Source organism: Ammospiza nelsoni, chromosome 6, assembly GCF_027579445.1.
Source record: "Ammospiza nelsoni isolate bAmmNel1 chromosome 6, bAmmNel1.pri, whole genome shotgun sequence".
Taxonomy (NCBI): Eukaryota; Metazoa; Chordata; class Aves; order Passeriformes; family Passerellidae; genus Ammospiza; species Ammospiza nelsoni.
The window spans coordinates 29933049-29951395 of NC_080638.1; the positions used below are offsets into that span (position 1 = coordinate 29933049).

At 37.3% G+C, this 18347-nt stretch overlaps 1 protein-coding gene across 5 annotated transcripts in view; it reads right to left on the reverse strand.

The window, feature by feature from the left end:
• SIPA1L1 (signal induced proliferation associated 1 like 1) overlaps positions 1 to 18347 on the reverse strand; it is a 198319-nt gene that overhangs the window by 32855 nt on the left and 147117 nt on the right. For all 5 annotated transcript variants that reach the window (XM_059473875.1, XM_059473873.1, XM_059473876.1 and 2 more), the window contains 5 exons: positions 12047 to 12150; positions 11002 to 11159; positions 6889 to 7465; positions 5508 to 5782; positions 1719 to 1994 (listed from right to left, as the gene is read on the reverse strand). In XM_059473875.1, the coding sequence (XP_059329858.1) occupies positions 1719 to 1994; positions 5508 to 5782; positions 6889 to 7465; positions 11002 to 11159; positions 12047 to 12150 (1390 nt within the window). The remainder of the gene's footprint in view (positions 1 to 1718; positions 1995 to 5507; positions 5783 to 6888; positions 7466 to 11001; positions 11160 to 12046; positions 12151 to 18347) is intronic.

Here is an 18347-nt window from a genome sequence, read left to right on the forward strand (position 1 = left end):
CTGAAAATGAAGGAAATAAAAAGTCAAAGTTTCACTTTTTGAAAACAAATACTGACTAAGAAAATATAATTTTCACTTTGCAAACATTTAGCAGGCCATAACCCCCTTTTTTCTAGAAGCCTCCAGAGACTGGATAAATCTTGAATGCCTTAGGTATGTGATGCTGCCTGTGTACAATTTTATGCACAAGGAACATACAGTTGTTAATACCCCTTCTCCCAGGGCAGCCAAAGGCTCTCTTTGACATGAGCCAACTCCAGACTGCAGCCAAGTTCTCTGGTTAATGCCATGATGAGATGGAAGCATCTGGAAAAACCAGCAACTCAACAAAATCCAATAGTCTGTCATTGCCGTAAGCTTTTCCCAGGTATGACTGTGCCTTCTGGAACTACGCAAGGAGATTGTTCAGCACTGGTGAGAGCAAAAAATGCCACCAGCACAGCTGCTCTTCCTTCCAGTTCAGCATCTGCCTGTCTTTAGCTCTAAGAAGCAGATATAGCCTGTAGCCATGCAATTTTTATGTTGGTCCAAATACGTAATTTGAGAATCAAGTCCAGCATTTCAGTGGCTTCTGCAACCTTTTTTAACAGACAGACAATCTAGTCAGGTCATCTATGAAAGTATTAGTGGCTTCAGTGTTGCACTTTTGTTCCAACTCCCACAGATGGGAGCTTTTAAAGTATATATTTAAGGAAAAGAAAGTAAGAATATTAAGTCCTTAGCAACCATCGTAACTTCCTAACAAGGTATCCAACACAGAAGTTTCAATTTCATGTTGGTAGTTCCTTGGTCTTGGCTGTACCATCTTTGAACATGTTTTTCCATCCCCAGTTCTTCAAGACGTGAAAAAGATTTTAAGTTGTTTCATTAGAACTCTTAGATTTTCCACAATATGCATCTTATTACCATTGCTTTACATTTTTCACCCAGAAAGATGATCAGAAACTATCTAAAGCTTTTTTCCCTAGGAATTGTCCAAAATAAGAAATACAAGCTATTAACCTGCTTCCCTCCACAGATCTCATTGCAAATGCAGAGACAGATTTGTATAGATAATCAAACCAATGACAGTTCATTTGATGCTATCAAATACATATTTTTCTACAAAAGAATAAAAACACTGTTACATGATGGACCTGATACCTTTATCCTAACAATCATTTTCTTGTTTAAACAACTTGAAACAACAAAAAATCCCAAACTGCCCTGGAGAAATCCAAAATTAGAACAATTCATCCTCTAGCCTAAAATGTCTGAACACTGAACACTCCCCAGTCAGATAAATTTCCTTTCTATACCAGTCAGAATTCTCTTGCTAAAAACCCTGTAAGATACTATTTTTGCTTTGGGAGCTTTAGGCAATTCCACCAAGCCTATGAACAAGATAAATTTTTGATTTACTTTTTCAAAATGCTGACGTTCATGAACACTTAGCTCTAAAACTCTGACTGTAACTCTTTTAAAACTTAAATAACATCACAGCAGTTTCAGAATACCATCCAACACAGAGAAACATTCCAGCATACTTAATTTTGCGGTTAATTGTGCCAGGAAAGGTATTTCCTTTTGATTATTGTTTCATTCATAGTCATGCTGTCTTTTGACTAATTAAAACCAAGATTAAAAGCAGTCTTCAGGTACTTAGATAAACTCCTGTGAATTTTGCCAGGCAAGATTCAGAGCAGCAATGAAAAACCATTTGTGAAGAAGACACGTACCTCCGGCTCTCCAATGGGCGCCCATCACTCGAGATGCTTCGAGGAATGTTGGCTCGTTCTGGGGGTGGCATTTTCCCTTCTCCTTTTCCAGAGCCAATCCTAGATGGTACTGGGCTTTGGATTTGAGATGGCACCTGAGCCACATGAGGTCCCTGTCCTTTGCTCGCATTTCGCTGCCATTTGTTATTATTTCTGAAGGGAAATTTGAATTCATATGACATTCCTTCATTCACTTTGTACTCCATCACTGGCATACGGTAGTTTTCTGAAGAACTCCTGGAAATGAAGAAATTAATATGCAGCTGTAAAAATTAAAACATGTGACATGTTCACAAGAAGAGAAATCTGAAGACAGAAGCTGAACCAATTCTATGGAAGTATGAGATTTTCTTTTTAAGAAACGTTTATTTAACAAATTTTAGAAGGCTCAAGAAAAAGGAGTAGTGATGTTGAGATGCTGTCTCTTCATCCTGGTGAGTGATGCACAACAGACTACCATGGACTCTGCCTTGTTGGCCTTTCCCCTGATTGTCACACATTAACAACCCTGTTGTCACCATAACTAAGCCCTAACCCAACGCCTGTCATTGTCTATCCCTCTAGAAGAGTTTACAGCCATCCATTCCAACATTTCAGTTAACCAAGCTGATACTCTCCATCTGATTGAAAAACTAAAGATTTGTGAGAAGTGTAGTTCCCCTTCCTAAAGCCATGTGTTTTAGAATTTACCTGCACCCAGACAAATAAGACCTGAAATGTTTGTTCTCTTTGAGACACATCTTTCTGATGTACAGAGTCACATGAAATAAGGCACTAGACGTAACTTTCAAATATCTTTGGCTTTGGAGTACCTCAGATGATAAATCTGAACATTATGAAAAGACTTGCTAGAAACTGTAAATGCCAAACCCCAAAGATGCCCGTTGCTTCCTGGGGAACAGCACAGCATAAAAATCTGACTAGAACAGAATGTAAGCTAATGCAGCCCACATAAGAAGCAGGGCAAACTTCTGCATATATTTCAAATGAGGCACTTGGAAAAAAATGTGATCTTCCACTTCAGTAAGGATAATTTTGGCATTTCTCTTGACAAATGTGTGTATATATATATCTGAATGAACACTGAGTATGTGTTATCATAATTACTTTATCTACATACATCACTCTCTAATGGAAAGAAAAATAAAAAATCAGTGCAAAATTTTGAACCCATAGCTCTTCCTCTAAGCAATTACACCATTAGGGCTGAAAAATATTAATCTATCTTCCCTGCAAAAAACAAAAAACAAGAGAACTTGTTATCTGGCCATGCTGACATAAGCAAGTTGTACGGTCTAATAGGAACAGACAAAGTGAAACAGTCAGTGCTGAGGTCTTGCTGCCCACGATGTACATATTCTGTAGTTTTATGCTGGTCTACCCTCTAGTCTTAATGTCCAAATTAAATTATCTGTTGCAAGGCATGAGATGTGCTTCTGAAGCACAAGTAGGTCAGCTTCACCTGAAAGTCTCCCAGGCCCCTCTGATATGATCCACTGCATGCTAGACAGGGATGAGCAGAAGATAAGGCCACTCACAACTGAACTACAATATTGATAATTGATATCCTTTGTTTTTTCTTTTCTCTTCATATTTTATGTCCCTGCTATTCTTTCCCCAGTGCTTAAGTAGTTTGTTTGGGTTTCTCTTTTTTCCCCTGCAAGGTACCTACAATTTAACAAGCAGGAACGCACAATTTCCTCTTAAGGGTGTGTCTTTAGTTTCAAAGTCAGCAATCAGCCCACTAAATGAGTTCAGTGGCAATGTTTTAATAACCATGGTTTAGTAGAGACTTAACCATAACAAGGCCTGCCTCTGCATAGGGCATGAGAATGTGAATTGGGGTGTTTGGATCTATTTTTGCATCTCCTACTGACCTTGTACATGTGCGTGTCACCACGTCAGCTTATCTAACTGCCCTCCAACTTCATGCCAACCAATTTATTAGGATAGGGACTGCTTCTCATATCAATGTAGTATTCCAAGCAGAATGCATCTTCATTTTAGTTATGGTCTACAGAATTTACTGTAGTAGAAATACTCAGTGACCTCCAGAGGACATAACGAAAGGACTCCAGTTGCAGAAAATTGATCGCCAAAAGAAGCTGCTTTGTGCAAATACTTAACTGAAGTGTCTAGTAATACATGTAGGATAGCTACAAATTTAAGACACAGTTCTTGAACTTTTATGATTTTGGACAGAGTAAATGGGGGGGGGGGGGGGGGGGAGGAATCAAGAGTCACTTTATGGAATTTTATAGCTAGTAATAATCTACCATGAAGATTTGCTCACTAGACAGCAACAACAAAACTCTGAGTATTTCAAAAAGTGCAGTCATTTCTCTTACTGCTATGGGTTTGGATGCACTAAAAGTAAGCCTGTTTTTGGCTGTACTTAATTTAGTTCAGAAATAATAGGATCTGTGCTTTCCACACTGATTTTTCTGCTCTAATCCTTTCATGATGATTGCAGCTGAACTTTCCATTTGCTCGGGCTGCTAAATACTGCTCAAAAGCTTTCCAAATATCTCATGAGTGACCTTATGCCACTCATCATTTTAATCCCTAACATGCATTCAATTTTCCACTGACAGCTGAAGGACAAAAAACTCCTTTTCTCTCTGCTCCTCTTTTGCTAGCATTTACGAAAGGAGTTCATGTTGCTTACAGTAAAAACAAACATGGATTTTTCTTTTACACAAGTACCGGCTCTTTTCTCAAGACACACAATTTCATATATATATATAATAAATATGTGCTACTGTTCAGTTCCAATCTTAAATATACAAAGATTTAGCTATTACATCTACAAAGTTATGGACTGATTAAAAAAGAGCAGTGCAAAAATGCTCACTTGGTCTCTCACTCCAAGGAATCCTCTGAACTTTGGTAACTGTACTTGCTTCTTGGAAAACCTATCCTAAGCCTTCAGCTAGCCTGGGGGCAAATTTATTCTATTAAACGTCATTCCATTTTAATCATACAGGAACATTTCTAGGATACAAATACAGGATGTCAGGAATATGCGTTTAAGACTTAGTGATGAGGCTGAAGGCTACAGACAATGCTGAGAATTCATAAAAATTATAAAAGCTTTAGTGCGAATTCAGGAAAAATGGAGGGATTTAATGTCCAGTTTAAGAAAAATGCACATATTACTGCTTATTTCTGATGAAGTACCAGTTTTAAACTATAAAATCAGCAATATAATTGACACGAGCTTTCGGCTTAATACAGATGGCAAGTGAGAGAGATGCAACAAGATCTATGGAGTAAATAAGAATTTGCAGCAATTTCTCTGGCCAGATCCATACCTTTGAAAAATCCTCATAATTTATACCCTTACTTATTGTGAAAACAGAAACATCTAAGTCTATTCTTAGCTTTCAAGAATTATATCCACAGGCATTAAAAATTACCAGCAAATGGGAATGCTGGCAGGAATGTGTACAATCAATTTTGATGCATGCTAAACACACAATTATGACTAAAAAGTTGTTTGATTTCTGTGTTAAATTCCATGGCTCCAGGAACTTCTTCACACATCTTATTATATTTTAGTATTTAACGAATATTTGGGGGGCATGGAGACTGAATGTGGGCAGTTTTTCCTGCTCTCATCTTCCAACCATAAGGTATTGGATTCTGTATTATAATTATACCACTTTTTTTCTGAGACTAACACTCTATGGTGGTTCTCCCCATAAAACAAGATACAATTTCAGAGCAAACACAGCGACTGCAAAATACCTGCGTGGTGTGCAGTCCTCATAGGGAGGGACAATGACGACCTTCACTGTGACTGATGTCCTGAGCAGATCAATCATTTGCTCGTGGCTCAGGGTGGCCACAGCCACCTTGCAGATCTCCACCAGGCGGCTGCCCTGGCGCAGCCCTGCCTGCCAGGCGTAGCCGTAGGGCTCCACGTCGGCCACGATGCCCTCGTAGTTCACGTGGAAACCCAGCTGGCCCAGGCCATTCCTGCGCAGGGTCATCTCCACGGTTTCACAGCCCTTGGTCACCAGCTGGGGATTGAAATGCACACAGAATTTAATGCATTCAAACACCTCTGGGGCTAACAGAGGTTTAGGGGCTCAAGTTTGGCACAACCGACTCCCAAGGATCATATTGTGGGACACAATAAAGGCATATATATTGCAGTCCTAGGTACATAATCAGCTGAAATGAGTCCTGTTGCTCAAACTAAGATTTTCAGTAGAATCTGGTTACTCAAGTTCTGCCTTAGAATTTTTATTGCAACCACAGGAATTTTAGAAGATACATGGCAGCACACAACAGAAAAACACATGGAGTTACACAAGCATGTCTGTCTTTTACACTTTAGTAACCAAAAAAACATTCTCCATTTCTGGCTGTTTCAGGAAATGGCAAAATTACTTCTGTCAGAATGTGGTAACATGCAGCTACTAAGCACAGTAAACCGGGAACTATGCCAACTCTTCCATGTACCATGAGCATCAATGTCATCAAGAGCAATTTAATAGGACCTAGATTTCCTTCTTATCTGGTAGTTATACAACCACAGTTGTGAAATTACAGGAAACAGAGTGAAATGTAGCATATTCTTTCATAACTTAATTGGATATAAAATGAGCATAGACAGATGTTTTATAGGGAGATACCATGATTCACTACATTTTTAGTTTATCACATGCATTCAGAATATATCTGAAGGTTGCAGTGGGGATTGGGACTGCACCCTGCTGGCAACATAATAAGTTAGTCCCAAAGACATTGCAGATTCATTTGAAACAAGATACTGCAAGTCTACAAAATAGAGAAAGGGAAGGAAAACAACGAAAAGAAATAATGTGACACTTCTGTACTTATTGTGTGGGAGCAATTTATGCATCTGAAGGACCATGTCTTTTTAATATATTAATACATTTTTCACACACACAGAGCCAGCTGAGACTAGTTGATATCTGATAAAAGTGAAAGCAATATTCAGTTTTGAGAAACAGAAGCAGCGAAGCCTTCATAAATTTCACAATAAAAAATTTAAACAATTTTAGGAATGGCAGGCATTATTTAAATTGAAGCTTTACCTGGCCAACAGGTGAGAGGAGAAAGCAAAGAAGGGGAACCAAACAAGAGAACACATTCTAACCTCCAGCCTTTTGACGATCTCTTTGATGTCATCAATGTTGCTGATGAAGCTCTCCAAAGAAACACATTCACCTCTCTCATAGAATATTTTGATATTTGTGTCTGTTGAAGTCCACCCAATCACATCTCGACAGGAGCAATTGAACACCACGCTTTTTGTGTCCTGTTCAATGAGGACCACAAACTCATTAGAGATGCCTAGGAGACAGTCTATTTCCATACCCTTGCTGTAGTCTTTTGCATGGACACTCCAGACAATAGCACCAGAACTGTAGATCTCTGCTCCTGGATAAGGTTTGGACTTTTCCTTCTTTTTTGAAGCAAGTGAGATGAAGGGGAACTTGCCAGAAGGGTCAATGGGTGTGTTGGTGACATTCTTCTCTGCCAAGTCTTTCAAGTACTCTTGCCGGGTCCTGGTGGCCATCGCACGGAACTTCTCTGATTTATGAGCAGCATTCTCTGCATTAATGACTTTGGCCAGTAAGAAGTCCCTGAACACATTTGATTTAGGAAATGTCACACCTTTTGGAATAGGTGGGCCAAAGGATGGTACATCTCTGGATCTTGTCACAGCAACACTAAATGAAATAGAAGAATTAAGAAACACAGTGTTTCACTCTAGGCAAATTCAGCAGTTTTTGCTTACAGACAACACATTCCCTCAATTCTTTTTTTTTTCTCAGCAATATGCCTAAATTTACATATTAATGTTGCCAGTGTGGAGGTTATGCCCCCTTTACTGTATAAACAGAAAGCCACTTTTTTGCATATAGGCATTTTTGAGATGTTCCCATTCCCACAGCTTATAAAGAGCTTCAAGTACAAACTGTAGGGCTGGGGTTTTTTTTATAAGCAATCATTCATGTATGGCAGTTCTGAATTCTGTTTGGTTTTGGTATAAAAAGAAAATTTTTAACTCACACTATGACAAAGGCTAGCTTAGAATGTAGCTACTTAATGCTGAAAGGCTCATCTGAAAGCAGTGCCAAGTGTGTGATCAACACTAGAAATATAGATTAAATGAACACATGGAAAAGATAAAGGCAATGAAGTCATCTCACAAGGCCAGTTCCATTGAGAAAATGATTTGGTGACTGAATGCATATATACATCACATTACTGTTTTACATTTCTGGACTGAAAACCTCACTAGCTAATATTGCTTGACTCCAAAAACACCAAAAATAAGAAACTTCTGAGAAGTCCAGAGATACACAGTAGAAACAAATAAGTTCTTTTTCAACTCTTCCTTTTAGTTCCTGCACCAAGTGATGGACTGACAATAAGATTGCCTTAGGCAACAGGGACCAGCTTAGCTATTCTCAATTGTCAATTCTCTTTTGATATAAATCAGATGCAAGTTGTTTAGAACCTCTGAAGATCGGACATTCCAATCCAGTATCATTCACTTGGCGAATTATCCTAAGAGACTGAAACTCTACTTCGATAGTTTTGTGACAAGAAATGTCCCAACAGTCCAAACAGGAGTTACCACACATCTGTAACTAGATCTGAAAAAGCATTAACTAACTTTAGTCCAAGATACCATGGTAATGGAAATGAAGAAGAATAGGATAAAACTTGATCACATTATGAAAGCATGTGGTGCTTCACTTAGAATGCTGACTGGTATTTGATTTTACCCAAATTCTTAAACATAATCAGAGAACTTCCCCCCAAAAAAATCAGTAACTAAGGTTTCAGAGTAAATCTTTTGAAGAAGCATATAGGAACACCAAAAATAAAAATTAAGTCACCCAGTCTACAGCCGTATCTTCTGGTTTTGAGTGGTAGGGTGTTTTGTTTGTTTTGCTTTTGCTGTTTTGAATTGCTTGGGGTGTTTTTTTCCTTTGGTTTTTTGTTTGTTTTCTAATTACTATATTTTCTAGCAACTGATACTGAAAAATGTCATTACTGTCATATTTCCTCCCAATGTATACCAGTATATCTTAAAGTATGCAACAGGAGGTGCTCATGAAGCAAGTGACTCACCTGCAGTGGTCCTGAAGGGTCTGTTATCAAGAAATGGAAGCCTAAGCATTAAACACAATTACTGGATGCAATGAAAAACTACCAGACACTAACAGTAACATTTTGTTTGGTTCAGTTTTCAGTGCCATGAATCACAGGGATAAGAATTCAATCTTTAATACATGCTAGAGAAGTTTTAAAAAGTGAGCAATGCTCAGAGATGCCAGATTTTTGAAATATTGTTTATCTTAGTTGGGAGAGAGAATCACTGGCCAAGACAGTGCTCGACTTTATTCCTTTTATGTAGTTTTTAAATATAAATTCCAGTAAATTTTTATGCTATGTGGTTTCCTGTTTTGTCTAGAATTATGAATCCATGAAACTGTTCCAAATAATTGAGTGAAAAAGAGGTCAAACTTACTTTGAAAAGTCTCCTAGAAAAACTTTGCATAATAGAATTCTACAAATCTAAATCAAGTGTTTGCACTGAGAGGACAGGAAAAAATAGTACTTCAATCTTAAAGACAGTACAGAAAACATAGAATGTTCTGGTGGCCTTGTGTATCAAAATGAACACTACCATTCTCCCAACCATTTATCACGCTGTTTCCCATCCCCTTAAAATTTAAGCCTGTACCATCACTAAAGCCAAAATTACCATTAAGCAACCAATGAGGTTCCAGCCCTTACAGTTATAAACACTTGAAAAATGAGATGATTCAGGAGTCTGAAGGTCAAAAATAGAACCCTCAGATACTTGAACTTATTACAGTTTAGCAAGTATCAATCTTTCCCATGCCTTTTAATAGGAAGAAAATATATACAGTCGTATTACTTAAAGTAACAGACAAAAGCAGATCTATGCTGTAATATGCAATTCAAGTGAAAGATGCATCTGCAGCCCTTGTGGATGCATTTTGTACGCTCCCTTTCCTTCAAAATCACTTTCTGTACAGGGTAAGAGCTGAAACATATGTCTAAGAGTTTAAGAACAAGCTGTGCTCACATAAATTATGCAACAGCTGAATTTTTCAATAAGCATCCTGAAAAAGAGTATCCACATGAACATTCTTAGTCCAGGAGATTTAATACATATACAAAGCTCAGCATCAGTTTTAGAAATGCTCTGGGAACTATACCAGGAACTTCTTAGGAGAGGAAAGCCTTTAACCCATTTATATGTACTCAAAAAATAAAGAATATACCAACTCATACACAGCAGTCTTAGATTTTCCTCTAAATAAGCACTCGCCTTAATAAAATACTTGAGTGAATATTTGTATTTCAGCAAAAACAAGTTAATTCAAAGGCTATGTCATTTCAATATACATGTTCTAAATCCACTGGTCTGACATTTCATATTTTAAATGACAATGCTTTCTAGAAGTTTTCTCAAATGAATCAACATTTAAAAATGAAAATACTAGAAGAGTTCAGTATATAACAAAGGTAAGAACTTTCACTGATAGTAAAAAAGCATAACTCAAACATTTCTATATGCTTGCAATTTAGTTTTAAAAAATTATACTAATAGGAATATCATCTTGCAAGTCTTTATTACGTGTTACTATCAATTACCATTTTCTATTTTAATCATATTGACTTTAAGGTCACATTAAGACTTTTTTTTCCGGATAATTGTAATTTCTTTGTTGGACTGAAATTAGATAAGAAATTAAGATATTTCCAAGAGCTTAGCTTCTTCCTGAAAGGCTAAGTCATACTTTTTCACTGTTTTAATTTCAAAAATGGAGCATAAACTCAGATGACCAAATTATCTAAGCAAAAAGTGGAAGTGGGTTTTTTTTTCCATTGTTCTATTTCTATCAATGCCAAAAAATTCTTCTAGCATTCTCTTAATGAAGAGAATAAAAAGGAAGTGAGAAGGCAATTCTAAAATAATTTCCCAGTGCTTGATAAGCACACGTGCGTGTGCGTGCTGCTGTGACTGCAGCAGCTTCTTCACCAGGCATGTTTCATCTACATGGTCGTGTGTCTATTTACTCTTTTAAGAGTTCTAAATTCACATGACTCAACACCTCCTTGACCCACATCTTTCACTACATTTCCCTGCTGAGAATTTAGGAGGAGAATGGCAGCTGCACTGCAGTTCCCTGTGTTCAGTGGGTGCAGCAGCAGGTACCTGTAACAAACGCTGTCCGTGCAGGGACCGTGCACCCTCACAATGACAAAGACGTGCTGGAAGTGGGAGCGGATGTTCTTTGGGCTGAATGGCTGTGCTCCAGGCTCCTGGAAAACTATTGTCACAATATCATTTCCAATATGCCGTTTTCTCAGAAGCTTTAATGAGGGAAAAAGAAAAAAAAAAGTTAAAACAGACTTTTCACAAATTTCCAATAATTTATTGCTCATTATTATAAATTATTATTGCTCATTTTCTTTCCCCAAGTGATACTTCAAACTGAAAACTGAAACAATTGGGTGTTCTATAACAAGTACCAGAATTAGTTGGTAACTTAATAAATTTCAGGCATGGTTGTTTTCATAATAATTTCATTTCTATATGTAGCATAGAGGGTCAACTTATAAGGGAAAACTTAGCTAAAGAAAGGGGAAAAACAAATCCTGTGTGTATCAAGAGAAATCAGTAATATATGGAAGCAGGAAAACATCCCCCATTTCAAACATTTTTACAAGCCAGTGGTAGGTCTTATTTAAAGTTGAAAACAAATTGTTATTGTCCTTAAGACACACTAAATAATTTCCTGGTAGGCTTCTTTTAGTAAATAAAGCAGTTCTGCCCAAACAGTATAACAGTTAAAAAAAAAATATCTTGACTAAGGATTTTGGCTCATGTACTCTTGTGTAGTGTGCTGGACCACCATTCATTATCTCTCTCCATATTACAATCTGCTGAATGCAAACCTTAAAGGGCAACTGACTTAGCTGTAGAAGGTTTAAAATTATTTAAAATCATCAGATACACTAAGGTCCTTCTGGCATGTACTAATGACATTACTGCATACTATTCACATCAAAGTAATGTACAATTAAATAGAAAACAATGGAGCAAAATCTGTGATGTACCTACAATCATCTACTTTGCTCATCTCCCTGACACAGAGATTGCCACTTTTACTTTTGATTCTTTGAGTGGTTTTTTGCTAGTAATGAATAAAAGTTGCCATAAATACTCAATAGTTCATCTTATTCTGAGCCCATCTTACCTGCTGTTTGTTGTTTGGAGTATATGGCAACATAGTAGAAACATGGAACATGATTTCATAGTCCTTGTATGTTGTGTACAGAGAATGAGTACCTGTTGAATCAGCTGCAGTTAAAGAAGACAAAAAAAAAGTATTATTAAAAAAAATTCAAAACCAAAGTTTCATTATTATTTAAAAAAACCAGCCAAGACAAGAATTTTTATTATCCTCAATCCTAGCTGATTTTTTTTTTGCAATAGGCATTTTTGAGTTAAGTTCTTATACTTGCTGAAATATCAGCAAGTAAGAACTTACTCACAGTTTATTCACCTGCCAAAGCAAGTGTCACATAAAGAAAGCCTGTGCACTTTTGCATTCTTTTCCCAAACAAAAACTTGTTATGAAGAGGGAGTTGATACCAGAAGACCCTGAAGAAAGCCTACCTAACATGAAAAGTGAGAACAAAGTCCAAGATAACTTTCAGTTATCAAATATTTACCCAATACCTCAGAATGAAACTGAACTGTAAGGAATGTGAAAAAGACTTCAGCAAGGCAGGCAGACAGATACTGAAAATGAATACCGTGACCAAACACATCATAAACAGCAAAGGCCCTATAACCCACAATAACAACAGGATGAGTCCTCCTAAGCATAAACATCAGGACTTTAACTGTAATGAAATCAGGTAGCACCTTCATTAGAGCACCTGCTTTAGGGACAGGAACAGTCGAAACCCCAAGCAGGATGCCAGCATGCTTATAACTGATGATGAAAAAAGCCCACAAAAATGACATTATAATGCTGGTATATTAATCTAAGGTAATCTCACCTATTTTGATTTCTGGCCACCCTATTTCAAAAGTTATAGAGGAAAGAGAAGGGATCCAGAAACAGGCCACAGAAATAATTAAATGTGGATGGAGAGGCTTCCATGTGGAGAAAAAACAATAAAAACTAGGACTATGAAGTTTAGAAAAAAAAAGAAGAGGGGGATATTACTCAGTTTAAAAAGTGATGGTTGAAAACAACACTTGATTACAGACAAATTGTGAATTTGTTTTCACTTTCTTTCACTCTAAAAAGTGACCTTGAAAAATATGCCATTCATTTAAGCAGTAACACATTTAAAGATAAAATAGTGAGTATATGCTATTAAATACAACTCATATCCACAGTGCAAAAAGCCTGCTTTCAAACGCCACTTGAAAAATAGCCAGTTTTATATATGGAACAAAGCATTCTGGCTATTTGAAGTTATATAAACATGCAACAAAATTATATAATCCCAGTTATTTATAACAATGTATTTTAAAAAGCTGTTAAAAACTGTATCTTGGCATTTTCATTAGCAGAGAGATCATGTTACTAAGAAGAGAACAGATTTGAGAGTTGTGATGCATTTACAGTAACAAATATTACTGCATTACAGTAACATAAATAGTTTATTTATCCAGATTCTGAGTATAAACTTTGAGAAGTTTGTTCCCTGTCAGATTCAGAGTAATTAAATAGAGGTAGCTTTAATGTAAATGAAGCACAAAATGATCTGTAAAATGAAACAAAGTTTTCTACATTATAGCCACATAGAGATTTTGTGCTTCCAAATGACCCATCTATAATAAAATGGGAATTAGAAATAAAAGATTCCTACTATCTAAATATTATTTTAATAATTAAATATTAATATTAAATATGCTAATAGCTTTATTTTAAATGCTAATTAGAACAGCAGATAGCTGAAAGGGGATCACTTCACCTTGCACTGTTTTCACAGCAGCCTCTGTCCTCTGCCTGATCACTGCAGTGCACACCCAAGGAGGCAGATACGCCCAAAAGTCACCTAAACATCAATGCAACTTTCTAACAGCTTTATCTGCTGAACAGTAAATACACTGATTTGTACATCATCTTTTAGAAACAGAGCATACAAAAATATGACAAATAATTGGAAAAGGGGAGGAGTAGGTGCAAAAAGATTGGGACGTGAGACAGGGAAAGGCAGGCCACAAAAGAGGGGAAGGGGCTCAAAAGGTATTGGGGGAATAGAATAAAGCAATTATGACCAAAAGTATTCTAGAACACCTACATATTTAAGCCAAACTTTCAACTTTCCTGGCAGGATTTAATTTTATGTAGAAAAATGTTTTCTGAGAACAGCACTGATTCTGCAAACGAAATAATCAGGCTACAATCCAAATGACACATTTAATAATTCCAATTATTTTTAAGCATTTTACAGTTAAATATCTCCTATTCAAATCCAACTTCCAACAGAAGTCCATATGCACTATGACTGTGCATCTCTGTCACCATTCAGCTTTTTTGAAGTCCAGAATACTCTTCCTGAAGCACACCACCATAACTGCAGGTGTTTGTTTTAAACCAAATCACAGCTGTTGCAATAAAATCCAAGACTGTGTGCTGGAACAACATCCATCATTTCAAGGTCAGAACTGCAAGCCAGCACTGCAATCTACTTCTCTTTAACAGAGGCCCGAGGGATCTTTAAATTCATTAGCACCTTTTTACACTGAAGACATCTCCTCTGGCCACTAGATTATGGCACAGCTACTCATGATGCTTTCCCAGCCTTGCCCCATTACTGGATCTGGGCACTTAGCTGAGTAGCTGATCCTTTTTCCTTTCCACCATTAATAATCTCTAAAAACCCTCCTTTGTCTTCTGTCCTTCCAATGATTCTCAGCTATATTCACAAGATTAACAGACTCACATTTGAAGTGGGTTTTTTCTAACACACTACTACTAGTGCTCAAAACTGTGGCAGACAGCCACCAACAGGCTGCTGACTGAATCCACAGGACTTTGTCAGCCTGCCCCTATAGCAGTTTAACCTCTGTGCTAGAAAACTCTATAAAACACATTATGAGTAGAGAATTTGACCCCCTGGTGCAAAGAAAAACATTCCAAGGAATTGTAGGAGAATGCAAACTAAGTTACACTGATAAGGCAGGACAACCATTACTACAAGCTGCAGTAGGGCTGACATAAAAAAAGCATAAGAACAAATATTTTCAGAGCTTAATGTTGCTCCCCCCTCTACCTTTGCTTTGTCAGCAGCTGTGAACACTGCTCTTCTGTCATACACAAGGATTACACCAAGCATTCACGATCAACTTCTATAATACCCAAGTTGTTTTCAGACAGAAATGAGGAGAACAGAATCTTTAATTTTGTACCATACAAAAGTACATGTGTAACACAAATGCAGAGAAATGCAGATGAACTTCTGCCCACCCTTATTTCTGCTTCTTAAGCAACTTAACATTTTAAGATTTGTTGGTCTCCCAAAAGAAGGCTCAGACCCAAGAGTACGTCTATCATTATTTCCACAAGGTTGGAAAGCTGTTATCTAGTGCAAGTTAAGAAGGCAATCTATCTCTATTATTTCATTACAAACATTGGGGTTTCTTGACAACCCCTAAAATGAAATGTCAATTGGAAGTCCATTCATTCCCTAGATTTTATTATCTACTTAATAGCTTATGGTTTTATATACTTCTGATGTCTCAATCAGAAAATCATGCAGAATATAAACATTTAGTACGGAAACCTACCATTATTAGCTTAGTTTATAATCTTATCAAATTGATAAATTGTGAAATTCCCAGCTCATATTAATCAACTTCCTTTAGTTCCGTCATCAACCACACTACCATTCTGTTAGACCCAAAGTCCTTGTTACCAGGCCTAGCATTATCAAGCTGATCCCACTTATCAATGTAAAATAAGAATAAGTGAGGGGGAGGGAAATAAAGCATACATTACAACTGGAAAAGAAAGTAAATTGACTGAAGTTATAATTTGAAAGATCACTGTGATGTTTATTACTTTAAAGTGATGCCCATAAGCTTCCTAGTCGCTGTGGGATAGGTGACATTTTCAAGCTCTATTTCCTATCCAAAGTCTGCAGGCTGCCAGGAGCTAGACTGTTTCCCCTCTGGTAATTCTAGAAATAAACAAACAAAACTTGAAAAGTAGCATCTCTTTTTCACAGTGGTACTGGCAGAGATCCAAAACTAAAGCCCTTGAAGGATGCAATACACTTAAATAGGCTTTCAGTTACTAGTATGCATGAGATTCCTCCTTTTAAGGAATTGGCTCTATTATGGACACTTACTAATAAGGATCCTAACTCTAAATTTCTAGTAATAACTGTTCTGAAACTGCCTTTTGCTAGAACAACTTCACTTTTCTAAATTTGCATAAATTAAAAATATTGTGAATATTTCCAGAGTACATATACAAATCAGCTCATCTCCACGCAGAGAAAAATCTTTCCACGTCTTACATCATGCAACTGCTTTCCACAGCCTACAAAGTATTGTCAAAGGTACAGAAACTAGCCAAGTAGTCTACATAGAGCTGACCTTTCTGACAAGCCAATGAACAGACATTTGTTTTTAAGAACATCTTTGCAATCAACTGTGCTGCCACTGAACACAATCCTGGTGCATGAAAATTTCCTAAGCAGTGAGATTGCAAGAACTATTTCAAGACAGGGCTCTCTAGCAGCAAAAGAGCAGAGAGCTGGAAGATGGAGAACCTCAATTCCTAGCTGTAGATCTAGCTGCTTCAACAAAACCTATAAACCTAAGTCACAGTAAAAAACCACAACCCCTCCTTTGCAGGTCTCTGTGTTAAGGTCAACACAAAAGGACCGACTTATTACTTAGGGTGGCTACTGCAAATGTATTGCCTGGCTGTATTCTGCTCTACATATATATACATTCCTCACACCTGAGATGCAGCTCTTGTGATCATCTCTGGTCTTTAGCATTTCCCCTACCACTAAGTGGCTTTTCCCCCTCCCATTTCCTGTGTGGAATATGCTATAAGTGTTTCCAAATGCAGCTATCCAAAGAGCTGAGTGTTGTGGCCCCAAAGCACCTTCTCTTTCAGCATTTCCATCTGTGCTTTGCACACTGGCAGAAAGGAGAACATACCACCATCAAGATCAAATTAGAAATGTTTGCTGCTATTGTTCACATTTGCTTTGTTCAGACCTACTCATTAAGAACTCATGCATGCTCACACGTAGTCATGTGTTTTCTCAATAATCCTGCAGGCAATTAGCCTGAAAGATTTCAGACCAACTTAAAAGAGTTCCTAAGCAGTTCTGGCTGATAAGGTTCCACATATGTGAGGCTGTAAACCTTGACTGAAAGAAAATGTAGGAAATCATTCACAAAAGCAGCAGTTTCCACTTAAGAGGATTTCCTGTCCTCTATGGTCACACTGAAGTGTTCACATAAAGACTTTTTGTATTTTTAGATACAGAATGGAGCTGAGTGGGTCTACTGAGCAAAGTGAAAAAGATATGCCAGCTCTGAACACGGAGGAGAAACCTTCATTACAAGAAGAAAACTCTCAAAACCAGGAGAGAGTCAGTCAACTTAAAGATTCCATTCAACAGGTGCTAGATTGTAGTCCATAAACTCAAAACCTGACAATATTCTTTCCTTGAGTCAGAAGCAATAAGGAATTCAAAACACGGAAAATGCTGCTGTTCAGAAGAAAATGCAAAAGTACTTAAAAGACATTTACAGCTTTCTTGGGTATATTTGAGCAGATGAATCAACTCAATTATACAGCATTTACAAATACTAGAAACCAGTGTGTGTGGACTGACACCAAAATATGGGTTGTTTTCCTTTTTTTCACATCTTAACTAACTGGGAAGAAAGGGAAAAGAGGATCTTGCTTTAACAACTGAAAGTAACAATGTCACAATATAAAACCAGAAGGTAAATAAATGTTTTCTCTGTTTTCCATACCCATTTCCTTTTTTACCTAGCTCATCTTTATAACCAATAAAATTACAGTTCAGAGCTGCACAAAAGGAAAACTCACCTTGAGAATTTTAAGTATTTCCTACAAGAGAGCTGATGAGAGACTTCTCCCAAGGACATGTAGCAATGGGACAAGGGGGAATGATTTTAAACTGAAGAAGGTCAGGTTTATATTAGATATTGGGAATAAATTTTTCACTGTGAGGGTGGTGAGGCAGTGGAACAGGTTGCCCAGAAAAGCTGTGAATGTCCCATCCCTGGAAGTGCTCAAGGCCAGGCTGGATGGATCTTTCAGCAACCTGCTCTAGTGGAAGGTGTCCCTGCTCATGGCTGGGGGGTTGAAATGAGATGATCTTTTAGGTCCCTTCCAACCCAAACTGTTCCTTGTGTCTGTGAAATGCTCTCAAGGGAGGAACTACAACAGAGGGAATATAGGTATTGCAAGTAAAAAAAAGCAGGCTCAATGTTAATACCTGCAAAATAGGTATTAATTCAGGTTTAAAACCAAA